Source organism: Oncorhynchus keta, chromosome 35 (genome assembly GCF_023373465.1).
Source record: "Oncorhynchus keta strain PuntledgeMale-10-30-2019 chromosome 35, Oket_V2, whole genome shotgun sequence".
NCBI lineage: Eukaryota > Metazoa > Chordata > Actinopteri > Salmoniformes > Salmonidae > Oncorhynchus > Oncorhynchus keta.
The window spans coordinates 75,691,765-75,703,405 of NC_068455.1; the positions used below are offsets into that span (position 1 = coordinate 75,691,765).

General features: G+C 41.6%; 1 protein-coding gene across 1 annotated transcript; it reads left to right on the plus strand.

Moving 5' to 3' along the window:
• The first annotated feature begins 1,564 nt into the window (after positions 1-1,564).
• On the plus strand, positions 1,565-4,876 carry LOC118369009 (zinc finger protein 84-like). Its single transcript, XM_035753520.2, has 2 exons — positions 1,565-1,847; positions 3,346-4,876. Exons 1-2 carry the CDS (start codon positions 1,682-1,684, stop codon positions 4,263-4,265), a joined length of 1,086 nt encoding a protein of 361 aa, XP_035609413.1. The 5' UTR covers positions 1,565-1,681; the 3' UTR covers positions 4,266-4,876.
• Positions 4,877-11,641: the final 6,765 nt, after the last annotated feature.

Sequence of the window (11,641 nt, forward strand, 5' to 3'; positions counted from 1 at the left end):
GGACTTTATATGTGAAAACTATTTCTAAGATGCTCACTTCCGGATTTTCCGAACTCACTTCATGTTTAAAACACTTGAAACTCCCCAATGGGAATAAATGAACGGTGAACAAACGATTGGAACCATTTCTGTGTTTGACCACTTTCAATCAATAGAATAAAATAAGATGAGTAAAAAAAAAAGAGATGGGTATCGGAATACAAATGTCAATAACGTCAACAACATTCAACAATAACAAAAAGTTCATTTTGAGTATGAGTATGATTTGACCGCTTATGACAACATCACTGTGGCAGAATATTGTAGGAAGCTCACAGGTCTGTTGTTCAAAGTCTGCGGATGTTTTCATGTCATTAGGAATGTGTTGTTTGTTTTTGAAGTCTCTCAGGGGTGATGACAGAATGTTCTGACTGATGTTACATACATTTAAAGAAATCTTTCTTTCCACCCGTCTTCTCATCCATTTCCACCCGTCTTCTCATCCATTTCCACCCGTCTTCTCATCCATATCCACCCGTCTTCTCATCCATATCCACCCGTCTTCTCATCCATTTCCACCCGTCTTCTTATCCATTTCCACCCGTCTTCTCATCCATTTCCACCCATCTTCTCATCCATTTCCACCCGTCTTCTCATCCATTTCCACCCGTCTTCTCATCCATATCCACCTGTCTTCTCATCCATATCCACCCGTCTTCTCATCCATTTCCACCCGTCTTCTCATCCATTTCCACCCGTCTTCTCATCCATTTCCACCCGTCTACTCATCCATTTCCACCCGTCTTCTCATCCATTTCCACCCGTCTTCTCATCCATATCCACCCGTCTTCTCATCCATTTCCACCAAATGCTGCTCGTTCATAGTATTGTTTGAATATTTGGGGAAATAACGATATATACATTTGAATCCCGATGAGTGCATTTAAAAATATATATATAAATGCAAACTCTGTTTAAGTGAACGACAGTGTTTTTCCAGTCCCAAGTCAATATCATTCTTCATAATATCCTCTTGATAACTGCATTCTCTGGTTTTGTGCACGCTGTCACATCAGTCCCAAGCAAGTGCTGTTGTCAAGAGTGTTACAATGTGTTGCCTTCCCATTCAGTTCATACAAGAAATGAACATCTTAGATCACCCTATTACGTATTATAAATACCCCCCCCCTCCCCCAATGTAGTTATCTATTTCCACTATCACTTGTCTGTACCTCGAAGTAAAGCCTGTGGTTGTATACATAAATAATATTGATACATTTCAAATATACTTTCAAGAAAACATCTGCTTGCATTTCTGTCCAAGATTATTTATCATAAATTCTGTCCTATAATGGTGCTCATTCATGATTATTGATGTAATGCTGTATAGAGTAATGATATACAGACGACTCCTCATGATGAATTGAGATCAACCTATACTTATGAACACCACTGTCTGTCAACATGTAGTTATCGTTTCTCTTTACCACTAGTCTGTAGGCTGTTTTGCACAGTATTAAACTCCCATCCAGCTGGCGGCGCTGTTGTGCGTCCCCAAGTTTGCCACCCACTAGAGCGAAGGAGTTTTAAAGATTCCTTGACTTACACACGGAAGTAGGATTGGAAACGAGTTTACATTTTCAAGTATAGAAACACATACTGACTGAACTGAATTGGCTATACAAAGCTCATTTGTCTGAAAATGTCTGAACTACAATTGTTGCGTGTGTTTTTGAATGATCGTTTAACGGCGGCTGCTGTGGAGATTTTCGGTGCAGTTGAGAAAACGGTGGTGGAGTACCAGGAGGAGAATGATCGGCTACGGAGACTGCTGCGGATCACACCGGAGATACAACTATGTAAAATAGGTAAGACTCGGTGGCTGTTGGTGCCATTTAAGATGAGGTAGGACGATCATTTGATTTCTGCGCATTGGCTTATTTCTGATACAGCATAGTGGATGACTCATTCATATTCCATTCACCCAGCTCAATGTAAGATCGATATGTGTAAGCTACTACATAATACTCAAATGTCACCTATACCCATCATGAGGTTGCTACAACCTAGCTCGTGGCTCTCCTCCTCTCACCTTTTCCCTTCGCTTGTGGACTTCAATGCACAACACCAGCTGTCTATGACCAGGTGAAAAAACCTTTCCAAGCCAAACCATCATATCATAGCCTCTACACACAGCCTTCGTCCGTTGTCACCTTATTATAACGTCATTGTCAACATTACTAATAGAACTAACACGTTAGTAAACCTGCTACCATCATGCAATACAGTGTACAGTCATTAAGCATTTTTAGCAGTTACTCCGGCGGGCCCCGGTGGCAATACATTCGTAAAACCAAAAGCTTACCTGGACTTGGAAGAGTTCCAGTGTTGGATAGCCAGCTAGCGAACATAGAATCCCTCTGTTTGAGCCAGGTGTTTGAGTAGGCTAAACTAGCTGGTTCGATTCTAGGCTGTATCACAACCCGGCCGTGATTGAGAATCCCATAGGGCGGCGCACAATTGGCCCAGCATTGGCCGGGTTTGGCCGGGGTAGGCAGTCCTTGTAAAATAATAATTTGTTCTTAACTGACTTGCCTAGTTAAATAAAGGTAAAATCCAATAAAGTATGTAAATCTACTGGTAGGTATATAATTCTGCTCAATTAGTAAACTGGTTAGGCAAATAGAGATCACCATTTAACAAAAAAAATGTAATACATTGTTTTTTTTTATTTTCTAACGTTCATTTATCTACCTAGCTAGCTAAACAACTAATTGCTCTCTCCGTTTATTTATCTTTATAAATAATATATACGGCAATTCGGCTTTAAGCTGTCTAGCCGTTAAGATAAAATGAACCAATAAACAATTTATATGTATGATTAAATTGTGGTCTGTGTCATGCAATTTGAAATGGCTAGCTGAGAGAACTCGACTCCACCATATATACATCAGTTGTGTTGAGTGCCGGCGGAGTCTACCTCCGATTACGTCGTCACTTACTGTATCAGTCCAAACTGTAAAAATGTCCATTCTTTAATGCCTACCTTGTACCTGTGTTTGACCTGTGTAACTGTGTGATTTTTCTTTGTGTGCTTTAATCCGTAGTTCAAACGTTAATAAATGTATAATAAATATAGTTAAGACCACCATTATGTGGTTTAAAAATCTTGGAATGTATCATTTCAAAGAAGAAGCATTTTTATATTTGACATTCAATTAAATGCAGGAAGTCCCACCAAAATGTCTGGATTCCATGGATTTTCTTATTATACAATTGTTTACGTGTAATTTTTGACCTTTTATCAATTTTAACTACCGTTGCTACTGTACAGATGACCTCTGCTCCTTCTCTCCTTCCCTCCAGACTCACTGCAGCTGTCTGTCTCTGTCTCTGAAGAGGACGTTCCCCCTGAGCAGCAGCATTGTGAGCAGGAGTGGAGCCCCAGTCTGGGACAGAAGGACCCAGAGATCACACTGATTAAAGAGGAACAGGAGGAACTCAGGACCAGTGAGGAGGAAGAGCAGCTTCAAGGGCTCTTTGATATGAATTACTCCATATTCACTACTTCCTGTTTGAAAAATGAATGTGATCAGAAGGACCCACTTCCATCCTTGACTCTTTCCCAAAACCAGACTGTGGATAACAGAGAGCGTGAATCTGAACCAGTGGATCCTAAACCTTTTGGCACTGTGACCCACCTAAGGGGTCTGGACATTCCCTGTTACCCTCCAGATAATCAGAACAATGCCTACAGCCACAGTTCAGCCATAAGCAGCGACCCAGTAGGACGTGACAGTAGTCTACCATTTGATCTCAACCCACCATTCGGGGAAAACTCTTCCAAACTCAGCACCACATCTAGAATAACTCACCACTGCCGTGACTGTGGTGAAATGTTTGCTCTGAAAGCTGACCTGCAGAGGCATGTGACTCTCCCCAAGAAGAGAGTCAGCGAATGCAGCTTCTGCAAAAAACGCTACAACTCCACCTGTAAACTGAAGGCCCATGTCCGACTCTGTCATGGTGGGAAACACTGCACATGCCCCTTTTGTGGCAAGACCTTCAAACAAAAAGGACATCTGTCCACTCACATGAGAATCCACACAGGAGAGAAACCATTTACCTGTGGTTACTGTGGGAAGAGCTTTATTCAGAAGGGGGACCTAAGGAGACATATCCTGACGCACACAGGAAAGAAACCATTTAGCTGTGGTTACTGTGGTAAAGGCTTCATTCGCAAAGAGCACCTAACTGCACATATACGGACTCACACAGGAGAGTAATCACATGGCTACTTACATGGTCTGTGGTAAAAAAAAAAAAATAATTCAGAAGGTAAACCTGCTGACGCATGTGAAAAACAGAATGAAAACGCAAAGGAGAAAGAAAATTAGGACAAAGATCTCCTATCAGAAGATGGGGATTAAAAGGCAGGATGTGAACAACACTCTTAGAAAAGCAAAGCTACTCTGGATCATTCCTGCAGTGGGTTTCCGATAAATAGATACATGATGGATTTACTTTAGTAAAATGTTTTGTGTAAATAAAGTTTGATGTCAATTAAAACATTTGATAATGAACAAACAGTAGTGCCTGTATTATGGGAATCTCACAGATCTGCTGTTCAAAGTCTTGATGTTTTCACGTCATTAGAAACAGGAATATCTGGTTATGTGTAGTAGGGTTGTTATGGTGACCATATTACCGCCACACCAGCAGTCACGAGTCACGAAGGCAGTCAAATTCCACCTGACCGCTTAGTCACGGTAATTAGGCTTCTCCAAGCTCTGATGCTGCTGATAGTTATTAGTAGCCTACCAAACTTGCTAACTGCCAGGTACTCAAGCACTCTATTGTCCCTCTAATCACCATGACATCAATGCAAATGTAATCGAAAATCGAATCAAACACTTCACGAGAGCCCATGTTGCGCAATATGTCAATAAGCTAAGCAATTGCGGGAGAAAACGGTGTGATTGCCTCTACTAAAAAGAGGAGGATCCCATCAGCTTTCCATAGGATAGGCCTACTATATTTATTTTTTAAACTTTCCTAATATTAACCACATTGCTTATATTTATAACGGGAGTATAGCCTACCTGGCTGCCATGAACATAAACCCCTCGCTATTTAAGGGCATATGAACATAAACCCCTCGCTATTTAAGGGCATATGAACATAAACCCCTCGCTATTTAAGGGCATAGATGACATGTCATTTTTCCATCTGCCCCTGTTTCGATACAGGTGCATGTTAATGGTCCATTCTAAATCAAAACAAATGTCACACATATTACTTAGTATATGCGAAGACAAGATCAAATCAAGAATAGTCTGATGGGTGACAAAATTAGCCTAACACTTGTGAATGACGCCCAGCATAAGAAACAATGCCTTTCTTTTGCGACTTGTTCAATAATAGTCACACAACCTCATGTAGCCTAGCCCATAGGCCTATATGTTTTAATAAGGTTTGTATCACAACTAAAGTGGCCAAATAACGAATTAAAATTAATCACAATCTAGGGAAGTAAAGCCTTACTGGCATACATAAGCAGCGCGTGAGTTTCAAGTTTGCGGAAGATCATTTCCACCATTAAAAATGCACCTTTTATAATAAAAGTATTATTGCATAATTGCATTTGCGGTCACTTTTGATAATGGTGTTTTCCACTAATGGAACATTCGCGCTTATAGCCTAATACCATGTGTGCATTGCAGCACTTATAATGGGAAGAAATAGCCTGATACCATGTGTGCATTGCAGCACTTATAATGGGAAGAAATAGCCTGATAGTTTATTAAACAGTTTAAGCTAAATGTTCTGATCTGTTGTGTCAGCCACATTGCATTAAAAAAAATATTTTTGATACTAGTCGTTGTATTAATTTGGGATCTATCATCCGACAACTGTTCCAGACTATGTTTGGAATATTTATGTCTCGCACAGAATAAAATAGGTCGACTTTTGTACTATGGGGGATAATAGATTGACATAGACTAGTGGTTTTGCTGTTTGTTAGGTCTACTCATCTTATTGGCTGACTTGAAGTAAATGTGGACAGTTCTTCCAATATCTTCAATATGCACCTTGGAATTGCAAAAGGACTCGCGCAGTTGCCATGTGCGCTGTGATTCAGAGCGAGTAGCACTCCGGGAGAAGGGCACAACGGCCACTAGCCACAAAAGGCATGGCTTTTTTAGGGTGCGTTACGGCCACAAAAAGGGGATGCCGCTGTGGAATTCGAGGCATTATCAAACGCTTGTCCAATTGTGAATGAGAGACGGATGTAGTGTTTGCAGTCTACGCAAAAACAAAAACAAAGCAGAGCTCATGCCTTTTCAAGCAACATTTTTCAAATAATCATTAGTCGCATCATGTAGCCTTAAAATGCATTAAACATATAGCCCAATGTTTGTAGAACAACTAAAGTTACATAAATATCTCTAAAGTAAGCATGTACAGTTGAAGTCGGAAGTTTACATACACTTAGGTTGGAGTCATTAAAACTAGTTTTTCAACCACTCCACAAATGTCTTGTTAACAAACTACAGTTTTGGCAAGTCGGTTAGGACATCTACTTTGTGCATGACACAAGTAATTTTGCCAACAATTGTTTACAGACAGATTATTTCACTTATAATTCACTGTATCACAATTCCAGTGGGTCAGAAGTTTACATACACTAAGTTGACTGTGCCTTTAAACGGCTTGGAACATTTCAGAGAATTATGTCATGGCTTTAGCAGCTTCTGATAGGCTAATTGACATAATTTTAGTCAATTGGAGGTGTACCTATGGATATATTTCAAGGCCTATCTTCAAACTCAGTGCCTCTTTGGTTGACATCATGGGAAAATCAGAAGAAATCAGCCAAGACCTCAGAAAATAATTGTAGACCTCCACAAGTCTGGTTCATCCTTGGGAGCAATTTCCAAATGCCTAAAAGTACCACGTTCATCTGTACAAATAATAGTACGCAAGTATAAACACCATGGGACCACGCAGCCGTCATACCGCTCAGGAAGGAGACTTATTCTGTCTCCTAGAGTTGAACGTACTTTGGTGCGAAAAGTGCAAATCAATCCCAGAACAACAGAAAAGGACCTTGTAAAGATGCTGGAGTAAACAGGTACAAAAGTATCTATGTCCACAGCAAAACGAGTCCTATATCGACATAACCTGAAAGGCCGCTCAGCAAGGAAGAAGCCACTGCTCCAAAACTGCCATTAAAAAAAGCCAGACTACGGTTTGCAACTGCACATGGGGACAAAGATCGTACTTTTGGAGAAATGTCCTCTGGTCTGATGAAACAAAAATAGAACTGTTTGGCCATAATGACTATCGTTATGTTTGGAGGAAAAAGGGGGAGGCTTGCAAGCCGAAGAACACCATCCCAACCGTGAAGCACAGGGGTGGCAGCATCATGTTTTGGGGGTGCTTTGCTGCAGGAGGGACTGGTGCACTTCACAAAATAGATGGCATCGTGATCAGGAACATTATGTGGATATATTGAAGCATCATCTCAAAACATCACGAAGTTAAAGCTTGGTTGCAAATGGGTCTTCCAAATTGACAATTTATTTATTTAACTTGGCAAGTCAGTTAAGAACAAATTCTTATTTTCAATGACAGCGTATGAACAGTGGGTTAACTGCCTTGTTCAGGGGCAGAACGACAGATTTGTACCTTGTCAGCTCAATGATTTGATCTGGCAACCTTTCAGTTACTAGTCCAACACGCTAACCACTAACCACTATATAGAGGCAACATCATTGGGTATATAGAGGCAACGTCATTGGCTATATAGAGGCAACGTCATTGGGTATATAGAGGAAACATCATTGGCTATATAGAGGCAACGTCATTGGCTATATAGAGGCAACATCATTGGGTATATAGATGCAACGTCATTGGGTATATAGAGGAAACATCATTGGGTATATAGAGGCAACATCATTGGGTATATAGAGGCAACATCATTGGGTATATAGATGCAACGTCATTGGGTATATAGAGGAAACATCATTGGCTATATAGAGGCAACGTCATTGGGTATATAGAGGCAACATCATTGGGTATATAGAGGCAACATCATTGGGTATATAGAGGCAACATCATTGGGTATATAGAGGCAACATCATTGGGTATATAGAGGCAACATCATTGGGTATAATGAGGCAACATCATTGGGTATATAGAGGCAACATCATTGGGTATATAGAGGCAACATCATTGGGTATATAGAGGCAACATCATTGGGTATATAGAGGCAACATCATTGGGTATAATGAGGCAACATCATTGGGTATATAGAGGCAACATCATTGGGTATATAGAGGCAACATCATTGGGTATATAGAAGCAACATCATTGGGTATATAGATGCAACATCATTGGGTAGTATGCTGCAAAGTTTTTAAAGACATTACATGTACTGTTAGATTAATTCATGACACTGCTAACTAGCAGTACAAAGCAATCTGGCTCATGGGTTTTGAGTTTCCACTTGGTGATTAGCCTCAAGTGGTTGATCCTGTGTAATATTTGTACACAAAAATATGTAAGCAAAGTCATTCTATTGAACAAAATAAATATGCAATTCTGGAGCCCTATTTTGACAATAGCCTAATTGCACCCAACATTAATTCCTAACACTGGTTTATGTGACACATCAAAATATCGTTACCTTCCATTCCTGTTTGGACATGTTAAATGAAACAACATATTTTTGAATCCTACCGTCTCAATAACTGTTTATATATTTTTTCTTCTTCTATTGCCTACCATTCTACGACAGCTGGCTCAGAACTGCTGTTAATGGATTTTAAAGAACTGATTCTAGCTCTGAAAGATTCCAAAAAGAGGCCAATTATTTTAGGTCCGGTACCATCGCTCTGAAATATTCTGTAGGCTACTGGCATTACGCACCTGGCTAGAAGACTACTGTAGCTCTGTTGGCATAACTTGTATAGACAATTTTGATACCTTTTGGAAACCGAAGATGCTCTACGGGAATGATCCAAACCTTGGCTCCTGGACTCTGTACGCGCATTTCAAGGCTGCGTCGAGACAATGACTCATCAGTGACCCAAGTCCTGCTCAGATAATCCCTACCATTGTGTTACTGAGCTGTCGTAGTGCTGCTGCAAATCTACATTGTCCCAGGGGCATTGGCAGTCATAACGTAAGAATCCTAATTTATGTCCCTCCATCTCCCCTAAATGCCTATGCTATTCCTATAGCTATTGTATGCAGTAATCATGAACCTGAGTTAATACTGGTAGAACTGATGTGGTTTGCCCTAATAGGAAGTCCACTGTGTGGGGCTCACCTGCACTATCAGCTCAAACATTAATAACATTGTCATGTCTACCTCTGATAAGCCTCCCAGTAGAGCAATAAAAACAATCAAGCCTCACAGAAAAGTGCTAACCATCGCCCACATGAACATATGTAGACTAAGAAACAAGGTTCATGAAATTGATAACTTGCTAGTAACAGATGACAGTTATGTACTGACTATCTCTGAAACTCACTTAGATAATTAATACCTTTGATGATACAGTGGTAGCAATACATGGTTTCAACATCTTCAGAATTGACAGGAATGCCAATGGTGGAGGTGTTGCTGTTTATGTTCAGTCATATTCCTGTAAAGCTTAGCTGTTGAAGTAATATGGCTACAGTTTCACCTGCCCCACCTAAAGCCCATTTTTGTGGGAAGCTGCTATAGACCACCAAGTGCTAACAGTCAGTATATGGATAATATGTGTGACATGCTTGATAATGTACGTGATATCAACAGAGAGGTATATTTTCTGGGTGACCTAATTATGGACTGGCTTTCATCAAGCTGCCCACTCAAGACAAAGCTTCAAACTGTAACTAGTGTGCCTACAACCTGATTCAAGTTATCAGTCATCCTACCAGTGTAGTTACAAACAGCACAGGAATGAAATCATCAACATGTATGGATCACATCTTTACTAATGCTGCAGAAATCTGCTCTAAAGCAGCATCCAAATCCATAGGATGTAGTGATCACACAATATAGTTGCCATATCTAGGAAAACCAAAGTTCAAAAGGCTGGGCCTAATGTAGTGTATAAGAGGTCAGGCTGGGCCTAATGTAGTGTATAAGAGGTCAGGCTGGGCCTAATGTAGTGTATAAGAGGTCAGGCTGGGCCTAATGTAGTGTATAAGAGGTCAGGCCGGGCCTAATGTAGTGTATAAGAGGTCAGGCCGGGCCTAATGTATTGTATAAGAGGTCAGGCAGGGCCTAATGTAGTGTATAAGAGGTCAGGCTGGGCCTAATGTATTGTATAAGAGGTCAGGCCGGGCCTAATGAGTGTATAAGAGGTCAGGCTGGGCCTAATGTATTGTATAAGAGGTCAGGCTGGGCCTAATGAGTGTATAAGAGGTCAGGCTGGGCCTAATGTAGTGTATAAGAGGTCAGGCTGGGCCTAATGTAGTGTATAAGAGGTCAGGCTGGGCCTAATGTAGTGTATAAGAGGTCAGGCTGGGCCTAATGTAGTGTATAAGAGGTCAGGCTGGGCCTAATGTAGTGTATAAGAGGTCAGAGCCCAGATGCTGCTAATGTATTGTATAAGAGGTCAGGCCGGATGCCTAATGTAGTGTATAAGAGGTCAGGCTGGGCCTGTGTATTGTGTAAGAGGTCAGGCCGGGTCTAATGAGTGTATAAGAGGTCAGGCTGGGCCTAATGTATTGTATAAGAGGTCAGATGCTGCTGGTCTAAAGAGTGTATAAGAGGTCAGGCCAGATGCTGCTGGTCTGTGGTGTATAAGAGGTCAGGCCGGGTCTGTGTAGTGTATAAGAGGTCAGGCTGCTGGTCTGTGTAGTGTATAAGAGGTCAGGCTGGGTCTGTGGTGTGTAATGAGGAGCAACCAGATGCTGCTGGTCTGTAGTGTGTAATGAGGTCAGATGCTGCTGGTCTGTGGTGTGTAATGAGGAGCAACCAGTATAAGAGGTCAGAGGAGCAACCAGATGCTGCTGGTCTGTGGTGTGTATGAGGAGGTCAGATGCTGCTGGTCTGTGGTGTGTAAGAGCAACAGATGCTGCTGGTCTGTGGTGTGTAATGAGGTCAGCAACCAGATGCTGCTGGTCTGTGGTGTAATGAGGTCAGATGCTGCTGGTCTGTGGTGTGTATAAGAGGAGCAACCAGATGCTGCTGGTCTGTAGTGTGTAATGAGCAACTAGATGCTGCTGGTCTGTGGTGTGTAATGAGGAGCAACCAGATGCTGCTGGTCTGTGGTGCATAATGAGGAAATGCTGCTGGTCTGTGGTGTGTAAAGAATATTTGCTGGTCTGTGGTGTGTAATGAGGAGCAACCAGATGCTGCTGGTCTGTGGTGCGTAATGAGGAGCAACCAGATGCTGCTGGTCTGTGGTGTGTAATGAGGAGCAACCAGATGCTGCTGGTCTGTGGTGTGTAATGAGGAGCAACCAGATGCTGCTGGTCTGTGGTGTGTAATGAGGAGCAACCAGATGCTGCTGGTCTGTGGTGTGTAATGAGCAACTAGATGCTGCTGGTCTGTGGTGTGTAGGAGCAACCAGATGCTGCTGGTCTGTGGTGTGTAATGAGCAACCAGATGCTGCTGGTCTGTGGTGTGTAATGAGGAGCAACCAGATGCTGCTGG